This window comes from Phaseolus vulgaris, chromosome 3, assembly GCF_051622355.1.
Source record: "Phaseolus vulgaris cultivar YP4 chromosome 3, ASM5162235v1, whole genome shotgun sequence".
NCBI lineage: Eukaryota > Viridiplantae > Streptophyta > Magnoliopsida > Fabales > Fabaceae > Phaseolus > Phaseolus vulgaris.
In genome coordinates, this window is record NC_143500.1 from 2,999,210 (window position 1) to 3,020,733 (window position 21,524).

At 29.3% G+C, this 21,524-nt stretch overlaps 1 protein-coding gene across 3 annotated transcripts; it reads left to right on the forward strand.

Annotated features, from left to right (window-relative positions):
* Positions 1–1,067: 1,067 nt before the first annotated feature.
* ETL1 (SNF2 domain-containing protein / helicase domain-containing protein) lies at positions 1,068–10,271 on the forward strand. 3 transcript variants are annotated; one of them, XM_068606011.2, is made up of 12 exons: positions 1,068–1,828; positions 1,937–2,054; positions 2,647–2,687; positions 2,792–3,042; positions 3,126–3,306; positions 7,061–7,246; positions 7,341–7,514; positions 7,613–7,771; positions 8,671–8,748; positions 8,854–8,990; positions 9,468–9,686; positions 9,834–10,271. In XM_068606011.2, the coding sequence occupies exons 1-12, from the start codon at positions 1,289–1,291 to the stop codon at positions 9,991–9,993; spliced, it is 2,244 nt and encodes a 747-aa protein (XP_068462112.1). In that variant the 5' UTR covers positions 1,068–1,288; the 3' UTR covers positions 9,994–10,271. The 3 variants fall into 3 exon arrangements, 2 of the variants coding, with proteins under 2 accessions (XP_068462112.1, XP_090156406.1); XR_016519474.1 differs by lacking the exon at positions 8,671–8,748 and having other exon boundaries at positions 1,094–1,828; positions 8,795–8,990; XM_090300280.1 differs by lacking the exons at positions 1,068–1,828; positions 1,937–2,054; positions 2,647–2,687 and having other exon boundaries at positions 2,904–3,042; positions 3,133–3,306.
* The last annotated feature ends 11,253 nt before the right edge of the window (positions 10,272–21,524 follow it).

Here is a 21,524-nt window from a genome sequence, read left to right on the forward strand (position 1 = left end):
TTTTTTGCTAAAAAATGCTTATATGTTTTGGGTTCCATATGCATACTTCATATAATTTTCACCCCTTACTCATTTACATTTATGTCTTGGGTACATGTGCCTATTCTCATGTTTCAAGGTTCCTATGTCCCTCTTTTTACGCTTTTAATCCCTAAATAAAATTAGTGTTTATATATTTACTTATATTCTACTACAAAAGCTTCTAATTATTCTTATTATCTAATAAAATTTAACTAAAGAAACACCTATGAATACCCAATTGATCCCTTTTACACATGTAATAAGAATATTTTAAATTAAATAACCCTTTTGTATGCTAATGTTAATTAAAAAAGATTTCCTTTTTTTGTATTTTTTTGTTGAAATTAAAAGCAAGTAAAAACATTTTGATAATTCAAATAAAAAGTGTATAATTTTTTTAATTAGTTTCATTTTATTACAAATAACCAAAAGTTGTTTTAGTAAAAAGTAAATTAAATCTCTTTACAACTAAAAGAGATTTTGTTAGGATACTTGGTCATTATTGGATCAATTGTTTATTTCTTTTAATTTACAATATCTTACTTGACCTTTTAGATTGTTTATTTAAACAAAAAAAAAAAAAAATTGGTACTAAGATACTTTTTTTTTTCTTCTTCTCATCATTATGCTTTTCCTCCAACAAAACACCCTTAACATTACTCTTCTTTTTCAATTAGTCAATGATACACATATTTCTCATTTACTCTTTAATTTCCTTTCCCAAATTTACTATGCTTCCAATTAATTTTACTCAAGGGATGCATGTGTAATGCCTTTAAAATTTAAAGAAGTGTAATGTAATTTCAAAATGATTATTTTAATGTTTTAAAAATAAAGGAGATGTTTGTGTATATATATAATTTGAAAAAACTTCAAAGGAAATTAATATAATTTACTCTTTATTTTTATTAAAGATCTAGAGTTAAATATTGAACAACCATCCTCAAACAAGTAATTTTCTTGCCTTCTTTTATAATTAATATATATAATAGTTATTTTTTAAAATTTGTGATGATAAAATTTTTCATTTAAAAAAAAACCTAAATAATTATAAAAGAATTGGAAAACTAGTCTTTAGCGTAACAATCCCCGCGCTCGTTCGTCTCTTTGGTAGACCGCGATTTTTCTTCTTCTTACTTCACTCGGATTCTTCATTTCTTCCCTTTTTCTCACATTCCATAACGTTTTCTTCAACTACAAAAGCACCACTCCTTCACTTTCAACTCTCTCTCTCTCCAACTACTACTAGGGCAAACGCACGCACGCAATGAAACCTGAGTTGTACGAAATCTCCGACGACGAATGGGAGAACCACTCCTTCAAACCCTCGCGCGTCCTCAAGCGACCTCGCACTTCGTCTGCTCCATCTCCTCCACCGATCGAGTCCTTCGCCTACACCTCTAAGGTCGACGTTTTAAGCGAAAACGATAGCGATTGCGTCGAAATCGCGCCGAACGACGCCAATTTCCTCGACGACCTCGAGGACGCCGACGTGGACAACGGCGTCGGCGGTTACGCGGCGGCCTCGCGAGGCCGGAGATTCATCATCGACGACGAAGACGAGGACGCGGAAGAGAACGGCGGAGGAGACGGACGCGTGGCGGAGTTGTACGAGGTGGAGTCCAGCGAGGTGGAAGAAGAAGAAGAAGAAGTTGAAGAGTTGAACGAAAACGATGTCGTTGGTAGGGCTTTGCATAAGTGCGCGCGAATCTCTGCGGAGTTGAAGGGCGAACTGTTCGGCTCGTCGGGGACCGCGTGCGAGAGGTATTCGGAGGCGGAGTCTTCGTCAGTGAGGATCGTGACTCAGGTTAAACGGCGATTTGTTTTGTGTTTTTGTTTTGTTTAGGTTGAAACTTGACACTAGAGATTTTATGTTCGTTTGAGGTGAAGTGCATGCTGTTGTTGATGTGTGTAGGAGGATGTGGATGTTGCGTGCGCGTCGGAGGATTCGGATTTTCAGCCATTGCTAAAGCCGTATCAGTTGGTTGGTGTCAACTTTTTGCTTCTGTTGTATCGGAAGGGGATTGGAGGAGGTAATTGTTAGGGTTTTGACGATTTTTTGTTATGTGCTGGGTTTAGGTCATGCGGAGTTGATGTATTTGTTTAGTTTGATTGGTTTCCTTTTTATGAAATTTGAATATTTCTGGTTGTAGTTATGCAATAGGTTTGTTCATTAGTGATTAGGATGTAATTTATTAGGGTTTTTGAAGGGTTTTAGGCTGTGCTGAGTTTAATTTGTGTTCGTGTTGGTTGTAGCTGCCTTATGGACTATGTTGGGTGTTTTCCTTGAGAAAAATGGAAGAGTAGATTAATTGATGGCTCTTTCATTGTGGATTTCTCAATATAGTGACACTTTTATGTTGTGGTCTGGTGTTCTTTACTGTGGAATTGCATATTTGCTTTGTGTTTGGTTTTGTATCTCCTGATTTTGTGTTTATTGAAACAATATAATGTAATGGCGTTATGATTTGCGTTTACTGTTTGGCATAGCTTTTTTTAAAGCTTAGTTGTTTTTCTTTTTGAAATTTGAGTACTTCTGGCTCTAATCATGCAATAAGTCTGTTCATTAGAGTTCACTATGATTGCCTCGAGTTGTGTGTTGATACTTGATTTCACGTGTCACAGCCATATTGGCAGATGAAATGGGTCTTGGCAAAACAATTCAGGTTTGTTATCCTTTTTATTAACAACTTGTTTAACATGTTTCTACTTTTGTTTGTAGTCCTTGACTTTTTCAATTAAGAATCTATCATATGTTATTTCCTTCCAGGCCATCACATATTTAACTTTGTTGAATCGCTTGCACAATGATTCTGGTCCACATCTTATAGTATGTCCTGCTTCTGTTTTGGAAAACTGGGAAAGGGAACTAAAAAGGTGGTGTCCGCACTTTTCTGTTCTGCAATATCATGGTGCTGGACGTGCAGCATACTGCAAGGAGTTGAACTCTCTGTCCAAGGCTGGATTGCCTCCTCCATTTAATGTTCTTCTCGTGTGTTATTCACTTTTTGAACGTCACAGGTTCATTCCAATATTCTTAAGTGCCATTTATATATATTCTCTTCAAATGTTAATTAAATTTTTATAATTTATATTCATGCTAGTGCACAGCAGAAAGATGATCGCAAAATTCTGAAGCGATGGAGATGGAGCTGTGTGTTGATGGATGAGGCACATGCTTTGAAGGACAAAAATAGCTTTAGGTGGAAAAATCTGATGTCTGTTGCACGAAATGCGAACCAACGCTTGATGTTGACTGGGACACCACTTCAAAATGATCTACATGTATGTATCTACATAAGTGAATGTCTTTGCAGCATTGTAGCTGTTTTTGTTGTTGCTGAACAAAAAAAAAACTATTAGTTTTGTGGCACCAGTGGAATAATTTCTTCTCTTAAAAAAGATTCGTATGTTGTGGCTGGACACTATTACAAAGGTAATGTTAGAGCATATTTGAAAACTGTGATCATTGCTGAAGCATAGAACAAGTGCTTACCTTCAACTGATCAATATCTGGCGTGTCACACTACATAACACTCTAAATTTTCCACTGAATGTGACTATAAGCTTCAAAACTGTTCGATGTGTCCTTTGTAATTGGGATTCTCCTTCTTTCATTCTAATTCTATTAACGTAGAATCTGACTCTATTTTGACTGATAAAATGTGTGGATGGGATTAGGCAGAATAAAAGCTGAAGTTGTAAAGTACTTTTAGGGAGAATAGGAAGGGTGTACTGATAGGAACAATTCCTATCTACACTAGGTAGAATGTTTTGTTGACTAAGAAGTAGAAGAAAAATAAAGAAAGAGCAAACACTCCCAACCAAGGTAAAACACCTATGACCCTAAATGACAAGCTGAAACTGAAAATATACCTCTCTTTCCCTTCATCTGAACTGCCAATATAACAGGCTTGCTGTCTGTCTCTCTCTTTCTCCTCTAACAAATTTTCCCTCTCATTTGTTCTGTACAAGTCAGTCCTTACCCTAAATATACCTCTCTTTCCCTTCATCTGAACTGCCAATACAACAGGCGTGCTGTCTGTCTCTCTCTTTCTCCTCTAACAAATTTTCCCTCTCATTTGTTCTGTACAAGTCAGTCCTCACCCTAAATGGAGAAAAAAACTGACATAAGCTGAGCATTGACTTTATCTGGCCTTCTTAATCAGGATCTTATCATAAAGACCCTGTCTTGAGTGTTTTTTTAGTCAGGTGACTAGGCTTATTAAATGTTTTGGGTTTTTGAGAGTGGCTGATACTTGTGAGTTGTAATTACATTTTGCTGATGGCAACTTTTTTCTTTTTGACAGCAAAATGGTAGTCCGTCTATTACATTTCTTTCCTGCAGATTTAGTTGTACTGTATATTTTGTACTGGATTAGTTACGGACTTACAGTGATTCTAATAGGAACTTCAATTTATTTACCGAATCATGGGCAGTAAGTCCTTACAGAAGAGGTTACACTTATAAATCCTTTAAAACAGACGCATAGAAAGAACACAAAACATCAATAGTTTTATCTACCCATGTGAGTTTGATTACGTGAAGTGCACAGTGCCTTTGTGAAAAAACAGTGCCTTTGTGAAAAAACTAATTTCTCAAAGATTCTAACCATGAAATCCTTTTTAATAATCTCCTCCAAAGTCCATTAATCCCTTATGGTCTCCCTTATCTTTTCAAAGGACTAAAGCCCGTGCTGTTTGCCCTCTCCACAATGCTTCCTGTGGTCTACTTTGCCCCGTATCCAACTAGACTTAATTGACTTTTTGTTATCTTCAATAGGATTCAGACCAATATCTCGTTAAATACAATAATTCTGTATTCTATTCTATCCTTTGTGTGACCACACATCCATTTTGACAGATTTCAAATATGTATAAGCGGATCTGTGGTTACTTGTTTCTACTTCCAATTTTTTATTTGTCCAGTTAAAGTTCAGTATTTAGTACCAATGTACCATAGAATATAGCTAGTTATATAACAATATGATAAAACTCTTTTTTGAGCTGGGTTGGTACTTTGTGGTCACAAATAATCTTTAGATACCTTTCTCCATTTTAACTACCTAGCTTTTATTTGTGTTGACATTTTTATTAATTTCCCAATCATTTTGTAATATTGATCCCTAATAATTAAATTTCTTAATGTGACCATCCAATCATTACCTCCCAAGTCATTTTCCTCTTTCCTTGTTAAATTTGCAATTTGTATGTTTTGTCTTAACCCTACTCGTGTAGAAAATCTGTGATTCCCATTTCTTTCTCCAAAGCTCAAGATAGAGTTAATCTCTTTCTTTTATTCCTCAATCAAAACTGTGTCATCTACAAGAAATAAACTTTTTTTTCCTTCAAAGCTCAAATTTAGATATGACTTTGTTCTCTTGTTCAAACGAAACTTTATCATCCACAAAGTTAAAGATTAGAAACAGCATAAATGAAACAAAAATGGAAAATGGTAGTGATAATAGGTGGCTCTGATTCCTCCTTTCCAAAGATGCCAAATTTTTATTCAATCACAAAACATGTGTTTAGGAACTCCTACATTATGGGAAATAACATCCCTTATTTTCAAGAACTTTTTCACAATCCCATTGCAAAATAAGCTAATCCCTAGTATTCTATCAATGTGTTTTCCTTTAATCCTTGTGTTTTTTAATCATCATCTCAAAGTGAATTTGCACCTTGCATCTTCCTTATTTCTTCCCTGCTTTCTGAGATTATCTTATTCTCTTACCCCATGTTATTTGGGGTAGAAACAGAGTAGTTAATAGTGCCTGAGTGGACACCTACTGTGATGGCGGCTGGAATCAGGTGCGACAGAGACACCTGTAGTGATTTTGGAAAAGCTTGCAGCAATGATTCTGGCGCGATTCTGTCGCTGTTTTGGTTTTGAACCTCTTGGTTATGAAATTTAATAACATGTTTTAAGTTTTAGGTTTTTTTCTTTACACACATTATTTGGGATCAAAATAGCAGTTAGCCCACTATAGTGGGTTCGGGAGGTGACTGCTCTGCTATCGTCAATGAACTAATGGTGTGGAAGAAAGTAGGAAGAAAGGGCATATTAAGTGGAAAGTGGAAGGATGGAAGTTATTTATGTGTGAACCATTAGAAAACACTTCTGTCCGAAATTGGAATGAAATGAGAGAGTGATTATCTCTCTTTTTTTGGGTTTAATTTTTGTTTTAAAAGTATACTTTCTTAAATAGTAATTACTTTTATGTTATGATAAAATATCGGATTAAAAATATTACCGTTTTAATTATTATAAAATAATTTTTTTCTACAATTTATTTGTTTAGTTCTACTTTCTTTTCCGCTCATCCAAACAAGTACAGATAAACACCTCTACTTTGCCTCCTATTTCTCTCCTTTCAAACAACCTCTTCTGTATTCTTACTATTTTTTTTGCTATTTCACACTTAATCCAAACAAAGCATTTATGGATATTCCCTGTAGCTTTCATACTGTTCCTTTGTTGTCAGCAGCTCTACTCCCTGCGTGTCTAACACTACTGCTTGCCTAACAGGTTCTTTCATTAACGTGACAATTTTATGAAATAAGAAAATATATACACCAACAAAAGCTGTTGTGTGCTTGTTGATGATTACAGTAGCCAGTAGGATTTAAACTGTGGGTCTTTGTCAAATTGACATCAGATTTGTGTGGTGAATGATGGTTGGGAAACTGTCAATTTCTGGTTTGTTTTCAATCCTTTTGAAAATACATAGCAAACACAATGTAGAATTATAAGTGTCTAATAAGCTTGTGTACCAAGGAGGTCTAGCTTAGTTGATTGAGTAGTGTATGTAAGTTGTTGTAAATATCCTAGTATCTGAGTTGAGCTCCTTTCTAGGATAAGAATACACAGTTACAGTTAAGGCAGAGAAAAGGGAGATACCAAGTCATTTGTATTTTTGAGACAATAATGTACTTAAATCTTGATCAAAATCTCTATGATTTGTCTCAACCTGTTGACTTTGCTGGCATTAATATAAATGTAGTTGCTGAAGCAAGCTTTTCTGTGAATTTGTTGCAGGAGTTATGGTCATTGTTGGAGTTTATGATGCCTGATATTTTTGCTTCTGAAGATGTTGACCTAAAAAAGTTACTAAATGCAGAAGATAGAGATTTAATTGGTCGCATGAAGTCCATCTTAGGGCCATTTATTTTGCGGCGATTGAAATCTGATGTGATGCAACAACTTGTTCCAAAAATACAGCAGGTATGTCTGTCACCTTCGGCGCAAAGTTTTTTGTTTTATTATACTCAATCTTCAACATGTCCTTGTTTCTATTTGCCAACTTTTGTTACTGCAGGTTGAATATGTTATAATGGAAAGGCAGCAGGAATCTGCTTACAAGGATGCCATTGAAGAGTATCGTGCGGTTTCACAAGCTCGGATGGCAAAATGTTCTGAGCTTAATTCAAAAAGTTTACTAGAAGTGCTTCCTCGACGACAGATAAATAACTATTTCGTTCAGTTCCGCAAGGTTCTTGATTTATGTTTTGACTTAAAATGAAGCTATATTTTGTTTGGTTTATACTGCTCTCTTTTATTTGGTAATATATTTCTGTATTCTTATTCTAGATAGCAAATCACCCCTTGTTAATAAGGCGAATCTACAGTGATGAGGATGTCATTCGCTTTGGTAGGAAGCTACATCCAGTAGGTGCTTTTGGTTTTGAATGTACTTTGGACAGAGTTATAGAAGAACTTAAAAATTACAGTGACTTCTCTATTCATCGGGTAAATCTTCTATTCAGAACAATGCATTTACTAACCCTCTCTATGTTCGGATTCCATCAATATGCTAAAGTAGTTTGTGTTACCTCCTCTCTCTGCCCCAATAATGGACAAAAACACATATTTTCCCTACCCCTTTTCTTCACTAGCAAGCTTTTTTTTAAGGTTAATTTTGAAATTTCATTTGCTGCTTCAGAACCTCTTCAAAACATATTGTGAAATTCCCTATCCAAACAAAAGGTAAACCAATTAGCTGAGAATATTCTTTATCTTCATGCTTTAATAAAGCTGTGGTCCTGCTCATGATGTTTCGATAATTGGCAAATAAAACTGGCTTTAACTGTCTAACCCTGCTTGCAATGAATGAAGACCAGCCTGAACCATCTCATTGGGTTAGCTAAATGGACCAATCAGGGTCATCAGGCTATGCTAGAAACTAAAATTTAATAAAATCATTTGGATTACTTTTTAAGTGACTTCTGCTAAATTTTTCTTTCAACCAACCTTTTTTTCCCATTCTATGGATGCCCAGTAATTGCATTATACTAGATGGTTTCTAGGTACAAATTACAATGTTTAATTGATTTATGTTTGCTGATCCATTCTATCTATTTAACAATTTGTATGTCAAAGTTTTGTCATAACACCTCTTATGCTCTGTATTATGCATGCTCTCATTCTGGCAAGGTAGAATGTGGTGCTGCCATTTCATTTTTTTTTTTTTTTTTTTTTTTTCTTTCTCAGAAAAGCTGTTTTCGCCTTTTTCTGCTTAATGCTCCTCCCCTTGCCATTTCATTAATACAAGCTGTTGTAGTGATATTGTAATTATAGAATTTTACTTGATGATTGTTTATTGTGGATAGCATGGCTTAAATTTCAAGCTGTAAATTTTTTATTTGCAGCTTTTACTTCATTATGGTGTCAATGATAAAAAGGGTATCCTTCCGGATAAGCATGTTATGCTTTCTGCAAAATGTCGGGTATGGATTTATGACTCTAAAATTTCTGTAATCGTCAAATATACAGTGGCGGCATAATTATGTGCTGGGTATCCTGAGATTGAGCTACTCCATGGATAAATGTAGGCCTTATCAAAGCTTCTTCCTTCACTAAAGAAGGATGGCCATCGAATCTTAATCTTCAGTCAATGGACCTCAATGCTTGACATATTGGAGTGGTGTTTGGATGTCATTGGATTGACCTATAGACGGCTTGATGGAAGGTAATTTTATTTTTTGACATTTAGACACTTCTTTAAAGTTAAAAAGGTATGGTATCTTTATAGAGGATTATTTTATTCAGTACATTAACAAACAAGGAGTAAGTTAAGTTTTCTATGATAGTAATATGACGAAAGTATTTTAGTGTTTGTGTACATGTGTGCATATTTTTTGTTGTGTTCACCACATCATGCAATAAAACAGGTTGGTAAATTTGTTTAAGGATTGGATGAAAAATTCTTCGTAGATTGGCATTTTAGCTTTACAAAATGTTTCCTTTTTCATGTGCTGATTCTCTGAAGTCACTCATGGCTCCTTTTAATTAATGAATACTGAAAGGTTGAGAAGCGTTCAATTCAGTATTCATCTCTCCTTTAATAAAGTGGACTGTAAAAATGTTACCATTTTCAATATTGGTCAGCAGACACTGTTTTCCCATGCTCCTTAAAATCTTAGAAATCCTACTCTTTGATTGCCAGTACACAGGTAGCGGAGAGGCAAACAATAGTTGATACGTTCAATAACGATACTTCAATATTTGCATGCTTACTTTCCACGAGAGCTGGTGGACAGGGCTTAAACTTAACAGGAGCTGATACAGTTGTAATTCATGACATGGATTTTAACCCACAGATTGATAGGCAAGCTGAAGATCGTTGCCATCGAATCGGTCAAACAAAGCCTGTAACCATATATCGGTATTTACCTATTATTTTCCTCACTCCCATTAACATTCGTAAAAGTGCTAAATCCTGTGTTTTTCTTTTTGTTAAAGTCCAAGCCTTATAATTTGGAACTGTTTGAATGTGTTGGTGACTATTTTCTTTTGACACTTTCCACTGAAGGCTAGTGACGAAGGGAACAGTAGATGAAAATGTGTATGAGATTGCAAAAAGAAAGTTAGTATTAGACGCTGCCGTCCTCGAGTCCATGGAGGAGATTAATGAAGGTGCCATGCCCGAGAAGACCATGGGAGAGATATTGTCTGCTATTTTATTAAGTTAAAATATTGAGCTAAGGAAAACACAGTTTAATTTATCTTTACTCCTTTCCTATAGTTCCGATCTTGAATTAATCTGTTGATCTGCCTGCCCTACAAATTGGTTGAGAATGTGGTAACCAGTATTTTTATGTAAATTAGTCTTTATGTTCACGTGTTGATGACAGTGAATCATTTTTAGTTAGAATCAATAGGAGAATTAGTTTAAAAGTCATGGTAGAGATTAGCAAATTTGTTGAAACATTATTCCGGAAGCCCTAATGAAGAAAGCTCTTACACTGCATTTTAAATTTTTCACGTCTATATTTTTCTTCTGACTGCCACATCCTTTAACCAGTCAGATACAGCTGTAACATATGTGAATAGCAACTTTGATTTATCTTGTTTTTGCTCGAGAAAGATGTATGGTTGACTTTTTCATTTATTGTTAATATTGATTATAAATATACGACGTTTTTCTTTTACTGTTAATTTGTTAAGAACAAATCTTAGATGACGTACATAAAGCAGGTATGAGGATCCCCTTCATTCTGTGTCGAATTCCAAGAGGTTTGTTTCCTTTGAGGCCTTTTACAGCTATCCTTTATCCTTCTAACATCAATGTTACCAATAATTTCTTTTAGCAAAAAAGTTTACACTGTATTTGGGTCTGGTGGAATCTGGATTTCAATAATGTATTTTGGATTCGATTGTATGGTTTTGAATATATAATTCGGAAATGTATTTTGGTATGTATTATCAATTGCATGATTTGTAAATGTATTACAATTCATGAATTTATTTTGGATTGCATAATTTCTAAATGTATTTTAAATTTTTAAAATTGATAGATAAAATTTTGATAGTTAATTAGATACTAATTAATTAGAAAATAATTTATAAATTTAAGAACTATTTTAAATATCAATAATTTTTTAATTTATAAAATAATATATAATTTAATTAATATAATAATTAATTATTTTTATCTTTAAAATTAATTTTTATTTAATGATTTTTTAGTAGTGATTATTCTCATTATATTATTATTATAATTGGATAGATTAGAGTCTTAATGCATGATTTTAGTTTTACTCTTTAGTTTGTCTAAATTTCTAACCAATCATAACAGTTTTTTTTATTAACAATGAATAAAATAAATGAATTAAAAGAGATACTTAGATGTGTTCCTCCAACTCAGAGTTGCCAAGAAATTCTCACCAACTAAGATCCAATCATAACAGCTACTGTCCATCTTTTTTAAAGTGTTAGTTTACCTTTTACAAGAAGCTACTTAACTTAATGGATCTAATGGATTTGTGCATTTCTTAAAGAAAAACACTTTTATGAACAATCCTTTGACAAAAAGCTCGAATTTTGGAATAAGCACTTAGGCTCACCGCAACCTACAAACTGGGCTATTTTTTCACAGAAATAAACGAGTTCATTTTGTTCCTCTTAGATGATAATCATTCAAATTAATCAGAACTAAGAAAAGGTAATTAACCTATTTAATAATTGCTAACGCACTTTCCTAATTTCCGGCACTAGATTCCAAGACCCTCCACAAACAAAAAGTTACGAATTTGTAAGATTATATAACTAATAAAACAAATCGTTATCAAACTCTTCTCTTTATTACTTGTTGGGTAATTAAGCATGCATGCTTCATTTTTTGTTCTACACGTTTCGTCTTTTTCTAACAAGTCAGTACCCTCATGAACAAATAGTTTAAATCTGCCAAGAATTTCCAAAGCCCTTTTTTCCATAAGCATAATTGCATAAACATGAATCACGTTTAAGAAGATACATACATGATAAGTTGAAGTTATGTTAAAAAACGTACATAATTTTACATTGTCTTTGCTATTATCATACACACAAGTTAACATAACATTGTTGAAGGAGTCTTTATGCTAAACAGTGCTCAAAACACTATTTTTTTTGTTAGATATTTCATCTTAATTAGAGATAAAAATATTTTATAATATATAAATGAATGCAAACTTCACCTTATGATTCATTAGGTTTAAAATTCACTTCTTAATATAGTATCAAACCCATTTAAAGCCTATCATAGCAAGAGTTTGTTGAACTTACCAGACTACCTACTATCGATCCGTTATCAAACTATCTATAATATATAGTTTCACGAGTTAAAAGGATTCGGCGTGAGTGACTGTATAATATATAATATCACACACAAGTTAGAAAGTCTCAGCGTGGATGTGTATTGAATACCTCACCTTGATTAGAGATAAGAACATTTCATAGTATATAAGCGAGGACAAATCTCATCTTATAAGTGCTTTATAAGATTGAGTTAAATTTAAAATTCATTTCTTAATACTCTTTGTTATTATCATACACTCTTTTGACATTTAGTCTTTTGACATTTAGTTTGAGTTGTCCGTAGCTTATGTGAGGAACAGTGGCAAAAAGATGTGAAGATTAAGTCGAAAGTATTGGAAAGGAAAGCCTCTTAATGTTGTTCCAAATGTGGTGATAATAAGACAAGTTACGAAAGAAAGAGGAAGGTAGGGAGCCAAAAAAAAGCTGTTACTGGTTTGTTGAAGCTCCACGTACAAGAAGATATATATGAGTTAAGTTGCATAAAATGTTACGCTATTCATTCATCATTATACACTTTTTTCTCTACCTTTTTACTGTGGTAGCAAATGCATAGCTACACACACACTTTGTCTCTTCTTTTGACTGTCTCATAAAGAAAGGATGTTTTACCGCATGAAACATCCTGCCATGAAAAGATGGCCACTGATTCCTTATTGCTGCTACTCAAGTACACTACAGTAAGCACCAGCTTATCAGTAAAAACAATAAAACTAACATTTTTATTTTCTCATTTGATTATAACTATATGTTGAATAATTTAACTAACATTTTTAACCATTTTTTTTATCCACATAAAATCTAATTCTAATTAAAGGACTAACTTATTAGTGTTGAAATTGAAAGTTCTTTATTTAATGTTGATCAACCACATACTATAACATAGTCCAGAAAAGGTCACTACAAAAAAATGAGACAAGTAAAAAAAAGTCAACGATAAAATGTGATTAGTGCCTGTTTTACCACAGTAATAAGTCTACATTTCAGGTGTAAAAATTATGGAATTTTGTGTTAACCTATTGTGAGAAAGTTATTAATGTCACCTTAACTAATGCAAACTAGATGATCATTATGTATATAATTTTGTTGTGAAAGTAAACACTTTAATTAAATAAAGTATTTTAATTAAAAGAATTGCATCGATCTAGTATATATTATAAAAAAACATAAAAAAAAAAGTTGGATTCAGAGTCGATGTGACTAATGTTATGTGAAAGGAAAAAAAATGATAGATTTGATCAAGTCGATGATAAGATAATGAATAAAAAAAATGGTGTTAAATTTAATATCACTCTGTTTGTAATGATGATATGGAGTTATACATGTTATTGAAGAAGTTAAAAAGATGAGTCTTACTAGCTTATGATTTAAATGTATTTTTGCCTTAGTTTGTACTTTATTTATTATTAGGACTAACGTTTCTCGTGAAGGTAATGCATGTGTTGACTAACTTATTAATTTTGGATCATAAAGAACAATTTTATTGATATAATAAACTTTCACATAGTTTTTTTTAGAATTTTTTATTAATAGAGGTAGATTATCAAGTATCAATTTTTTTAGGTTTTTATAAACAACAATTATTTATATATATATATATATATATATATATATATATATATATATATATATATATATATATATATATATATGAACCTTTTTAAGAATTTTGCTTTTAAATCGAGGAAATGTCCTTCACCTATAAAATTGGATAAACTAATAAAAAGAATGGAACAATTGATAATACCATGCACTTACTTACCCTTCTTTGGTATGGATTATAATAATAATAATAATTACTATTATTATTATTAATATTATTGTGTGGGAATGATTTTCCTTTTAGAAGTACTTTAGGTTGGTCTGAAAAGGAAGGGTGAGAGAGAAAAGGGTCCATAGTGTGTCCTTCCAATGTCAAATCCACTCGTCTGCGTCGCCCTAAACAAACAAGCAATTCACATGTCTCTGCATTTCTCCCTTTTTTCATTCTTCTATTTTCTCTCTTCATAAAAGGGACATTTTACCTCTCATTATCTTTTCCATCACTTTCATCATCACACAAATTTCTTCAAATCTATTTTATGTCATTTTAAACAATGCTGTAGAGTGGTAATATAATTGTTTTTTATCAACGAAACTAAAATAGTTTTTAGCAATCCTTATAGTAGAATACTTGGATATTCCAATCCTTTTATATAATTATACAGTCTAAAGAATAATACCATAATTAAAATAGAGTATATAAATTAGAACAATTTTCAATTTTACTAACTTTTGAAGGTCACTTCTAATCCAAATTTACAATTCTAAAACATAATTTATTTTTATTATTATTGAATCTATTAGGTCATATTATCAAACCATTATAAGAATACTCATAAATATTTAATATCATTATTTTGCACAAGGACTTGATGTGAATGAATATATGTTATTAATTATTATTATTGCTGATTATATATATATATATATATATATTATTTTTAATTTATATGTAGATGTCTGATTTTTGGTAAAAGAGAATTAGAAACTTTATATTGATAATTAATATATACAACAATAGTTTATAACTTAGAGATCCATTCTTATTTCTTGAGTTAATTTTTGACCATCTTAACTTAACATCTTTAATTTTTTTATTAATTTAACAAGAAAATCTTTTCTTTTGATCAACAAAGAAAAAATAAATTAAATAAGAATATTTAAGAAATATTTTAACTCTTATACAGAACATCATTTTAATCTCTCAACACTCCAAACTAAACAAAAAGCACACTACCTACATAAATTTACTTTTTTTGAAGATTGATTTATTTTATGATAGAGTGAGAGTGGTGACTCTATAGTTAAATTAGGTATATATATATATATAAAATCCCAAACCTTGTAACCATTGCACTACAAGAAAAGAAAAGCATAGAATAAAAACCAATTTTTAGATACCAAAATAATTAGTTGCAATAGTAACTAAATTAGAGACCATTTTAAAAACTAAATAAAAAATTGGTTTCTAAAGTTAAATAGTTTCTAAATTAGTATCTAATTAGCAACCAAAGTTTTAACTACCAATTATTTAGTTTCTAAATTTGGTTTCTAAAATCTTAGTTGTTAATTAGATACCAATTTAAAAACTATTTAATAAAAATAGAAACTAATTTAGAAACCAAAAAAATTTTTAGTTTCTAAAATGGTCTCTAATTTAGCTACTATTGCAACTAATTATTTTGATATCTAAAAATTGGTTTCTATTTCATAATTTTCTTGTAGTGTTCATACGTTTGTAATGGAATATTTTAGATTCCAAAGTTCACCCAGACTAATAAAGTACATGTTTTAGTATATTAAGGGTTTTGTCTTGAGTTTTGTAAATGGGAACACCAAATTTGGAAGCATAGTAGTCCTTTTTGTATCCTCACATGGCTCTTTCTCAATTTGGCCTATTGACGTACATGTTCATCATAATTTTGGATATGTACCTGCAAAAATGTTGATTTTTCATTGAGTATTATTAAATTTATATAGGTAGGTGATGAAACTATAGGCAACTATAGCTAGGTTATTTAGAAAATGACTCAATTTCGAATAAATCTTTGGTTGGAGGTCATTTTCTTTTCGTACATGCAAAAGTTCATATACCTCATTTTAGAACTAAGCTATATACTTAATTTCATCAAATTTATCTTACACTATCTCAAAATACATAAATTATCCTATTTTTCTATTCGTTTTTTCTTTCTAGTAATATTCTCTTCACTAACACTTTTATTTACTTTAGAATGTAAATAAAGTAATTTTATTGGTATAATTTGCGAGTTACCTTTATCATTACAAGAAAATCATTACGTAGAAATTAAATTTAGACAAAAAAAATAATTAGTCACTATATTAACTAAATTTGATACTAATTTAGAGACTACAAAATTATTGGTATCTAAAGTGGTTTTTATTATTAATAAAAATTTATAAAATGGTTTCTAAATTGATATCTAAATTAGCTACCAATGTTTTAACCACTAATATTTTATATTCTAAATTAGTCTCTATTAATAATAGAAATCACTTTAGTTACCTAAAAATAGTAACTAATTATTTTGGTCTTTACTATTAGTTTCTATTTAATGATTTTGTTGTAGTGTATATGCATTATAAAATATCACAAATTTGAAAAAGAACCAAATTTTTTGGATTTGATATAACTACAATGTGCATTTTCTCTTTCTTTATCTCTTTACTTTGTATGTTATTATCATCTCTACTAACATAGAAAGAGAGTCATCACAATATCACATACATTGAAAACGTTTTTCTCATAAATAAATAAATAAGTAAATTAGTTAAGTCCAATGTCTTTGTTCGATACATTTACCATTAAGTGATTTCTTAATATATAAAACTTTTGTCTGACTATTAACTATCAAATGATATACTCAAAAAATTCGTAAAAAGTTTTAAACTCACAATTCAACCCTCCCTTCTTGTGTGTTTACTTGTTTTCACAATCGATATTAGAGCTCAATCTCTAATCGGTATTAAGTTTTAAACTCACAATTCAACCCTCCCTTTATTTCCTTTACCAACATTCTTCTCCTCGTCTCCTTCATTAAAACTCGTCCCTTCATTCATATCATCTCCTTCATTCACAACCATCTGCTTCATCTACACTCATCTCATTCATTTATACCCATATTCTTCATCCACACACGCCCTTCATCTACACTCTTCTGATTTCCTTTATTTATACTCATTTTCTTCATTCACACTCATTTGTTTCATCCATTACACTTCTTACTATCTTTTATATTTCATTTTATTGAAGATGAAGAGATTATATGAAAACTTTTTTGTTTAGAAATTACTTTCATTAATGTTGATCACACCGATAAAAATTAAATTAATATTAAAAATATATTTTATTTAGTATCATATTTAAAATTTTATAACTTTTAAGTTGACTAAATTGACACTACATTTCTATAATTAATTAATATTTAATATATAAAATTTGTCTTAGCATGAGTTTAGCTTTGTTAATAGTGTGCATTATTAGAAATTGATATAAATACCATAACATCCAATCATAAAGAGTAGGTTTTTTAGCGTCAACTATTTGAATATTACGTTTTAGCCTTAAAGAAATATGTTCTTTAGAAGTGTTATTATAAAGTCTTTTATTCAAAAAATACTTTTACAATATAATGCCAAATAGATTAAAAATAACTTATGATTAAAAAAATACTTTTTACTATAAATAAATACATATTAATTTCTAGTTATATAAAATTCTCTTTTTATTAATCATTTTTTTTAACATTACCAAACATACTCAACCTATATTTTGATTTCCATAATAGAAAAAAACACTTGTTTTAATGTCATATTTGTTTGTCTAAGAAGAATGGTGATATGGTTGTTCACTCGTACTTCTACCTTGAGTAAGAGTGCATTTGATTTCAACATGTACAAAATATATGTATTTGTTGGCTATATTACTTAGTTATGAAGTTTAAACTTTATGAACATTTAGGAAATTGTGTATGTATTTGAAGTTAGTATAACTTTTATATATTGTGAAAGTAAAATATCTTATATTATTAATTATTAAAATATTATTAGAATAGTTTTATAAATTAATGTATACTAATTTTTGACTGAATGACAATATAAATTTGTATATAATTAACACTTTATTTATTTTTTATTTATGTTCCAAAAACCTAACAGTCTAATTGAGAAACATTCATTCTACCAGTCCTCTTTCCAAACAACAAGAAAATTGGTAAGTTAACCATATTTTTTTTTATTTCAGCGTCATTTGATTTTAATTTTAAGATTAATATAAATTTTGTTATTTTATTTTTTAGTCTACATTTAAATTTATTATTGTTATTGTTACTATTATTATTCCTATTATTATTACTACTATTATTATTGTTATCGAAATTTCAAACCAAACAATTATGTTTTTGTAAATTTTTTAATATTAAAAGTTTATTAAAAAATATGTATTTTTAGTTTTAGTTTTATATTTTAGTTTTATTTTATATTATTATATTAATTTCAATTTTATAATATTCAAATTACTTAATATGTTTATGAGTTGGATGATACCTTTTTCATTATAGGTCCAATATAAAGCTTTTCCAACGTGTTACTTTCAAAAGTTCGATTTTTGCATGTCATAAATCTACAATTTTACTTGAAATCATTTTTTCTAAATACAACAATTAATTGAATTATTAAAAATTTGACAAATTTTATAGAAAAATACTTGAAATTGTTATAATTTTTGATAGAGAGTTCAGATTGAAAGTTGTTCAAAAATAAGGGAAGGAATGTCATGACCATTTTTAAATGAAGGGATGAGTGATATCAAAATTTCAAAAAAATTAACAATTTATTAATAATGTTCATTAAAAATTGAATGTTCTTTAAAATCTTTTTATTAAAAATAAAAAATCAACATTGTTCATTAAAATTAACAAAAATTGAATGGACATTACAAGAACAAAAGTGAATTATTAATGGATAATATATACTAAGAGATTAGTCGTATAAAGTTCCTGAAAAAATGGAGTCAATGAACAGTTCAGCCTTTTAGTCACGAGTTTTCATTCATTTTTTTAAATATTTTTTACTCAGAAAGAAATACTTTACCGACAACTTTTTCAGAGAAAATTTGGATGGTTACTGAAAAAGACACATAAAATGTTGAAAATGAAATGAAATTGTTGAATAAGAGGAATGATTCTTATCTAAGAGATCTTATATTACTACAATCTGAGATCTGTTGTGTAATAATAAAATACATAACGTAAAAATTCTTCAAACTTTGCTTTACCTATCATATAAATATATAATCCAATTCATTATTTCACATTTCATTATCAAATTATATGTTTTAATATATTTTCTAATAGCCTATAATTTTCATATTGCAAATATTTTTACTTTACAATTAGATAAAACAGTTCATAAATTTTTTTTGTTAATAAACAATTTTTTTTTAATAGCTGAGATTGTTCTTAAAACATAAAACATGTAAGATTTTTCCTATTACATAGATACTTTTATAATGTACGATTGTATTTTTTTTTCTAAGATATAATAAATAGACAAATGTAACAATCCATGGCACTACAACTCAAATATACCTCTTTGGCTCAATCTACACTTTTACAATACAACAATCTTTGTAAAAATCATTTGAAAAACTAAGTTCAATGTCAAGAAGATGACCAACAAGACCAACTCAAGGAGCAAGAATAGGAAGTTAATCATATAATATTTGTTGGTCATGTAATATAAATTTTTAATGTAATCTAAATATGTAAATTTGATTGACGCTAATTACAATAATTTTTAAAAAAATTCGTACAATGCCTCCATTTTTAATAAAATAAAATATAAAAACATAGTGGACGAAGAAGATGAGTGTGGATGGAGGGAAATGAGTGTGAATGAAGGAGACAAAGAGAGAAAGAATGGAGGAAGAAGATAAGTGTGGATGAAAAAGATGAATGCGAGCGAAGGAGACACAACAAGAAAATCATGGAATAAAAACTAATTTTATAGACAAAAAATAATTAGTTGTTATAGTGATTAAATTAGAGACCATTTTATAAACTCAAAAAACTTTTGGTTTCTAAATTAGTTTATATTATTGTTAAATGATTTCTAAATTAGTATCAAATTAGCTACCAAAGTTTTTAATTTAGAATCTAAATAATTGGTAGTTAAAACCTTGGTAACTAATTAGATACCAATTTAGAAACTATTTAACAATAATATAAACTAATTTAGAAACCAAAATTTTGTTAGTCTCTAAAATAACTTGTAGTGAGATGATTGTCGGTAAGGAGATAAGCGAATGAAATGTATATATTTGTGAATGAATGAGATGAGAAGAATAGTGTAAGTGAAGGAAATGAATGAAATAAGTATAAGGAGATGTATATATAAAGTGAAAAAAGAAAAATTGTGAGTGAATTTTTTTTTTCATCTTTAAATCTAAATATTTTAATTAAAAATAATTTACAAAATTCTTATTTAATCGATGCTAAATTAAAGAAATATTAAAGGCGATAAATATTTTCATTAATTTTTAAGAAGTGAAAACATAATAATGTTTGGTTAATCAACACTAGCATTTAATTTTTTTTTAAATAATAATATAATATTATAATGTGGATTCTGTGATGCTTAAAAATACTTATTAGTAAAATTAAATCATATAATAATACTATAGGTGTGTCAAACTGATACAAAATTATTGAATATAATATTATTAAAGTCAGATAACTTTACTATAATATTTTAAAAAATATTTTATGTGTAGGTGTTCGCTTAACCAAATTATAAATTTTTATACCATAACATTAAAATTTATAATAATTTTACGCATTGTATATTATTAAAAATATTATAAATAGTTTGTATCGCGTTAATAATATCACATATTGACCCACGTTAAATTTTGTGAACTATATTTTCGTTTTCTAGTAATATATATATATATATATATATATGTAACATTTTTTTATAAATTACGTGTGCCTTGCATTTGTTTACATTTTAATACCAATTATAAAAATATGAATAGACTTAAAACATTTATATTTAAGCTTAATTTGTAATATAACTTCAAATTATTTCAGTTGAGTTTAAAATAAAATAAAAATAATATACATTTTGCCACTATGGTGGACCTAACATGTTTTTGTCTACAAAATAACATACATTTAAGGACTCCAAAATAAATGTTTTTTTTCAATTTTTTAAACACCATTGCTATATATGTATCTCCAAAATATTTTAAAACAATAAAATAGACAATAAAAACAATACAATAATTAAAATAAAAAAGCCAGAAAAATAAAATCCCAGAAAAGAGTAAATAAATATTTTTAAAAATAAAATTAGAAAAATATAAAATTAGAAAATAAAATATTATTTCAATCAGTGAATTACAATATGTTATGAAATATTATATAAATTAATTTATCCAAAATTACTAATGTAATCAAACAGACTTTAAAGTCAATAAAACAAAAGTAGTTTAAAATATTTAATAAATATACTCATAATTATTGCTTATATATATATAAACATAGTCATAGTAATAGTTGAAGTAATATAACTAGATTGATACATAATTAATGGTGAAAAGACATGAGCACATGAAACACAAGCCTAATTAGGAATTTTAAATTTGGATTCTAAATATAGGATTGCTTATAATATGTCTTTGCATCATCACGAATAATGTATCAAGTTCATCAATGGAATCAGTAAAGTTATACAACTTTTTTGTATTATTAAATACATTTATCATTTTTTTATCAGAAAAATATATTTATCGTTACTTACTTAATATAAACAAATTATAATAAAAGATGTTATTTATATTTTTAAAAACATATAATTATAC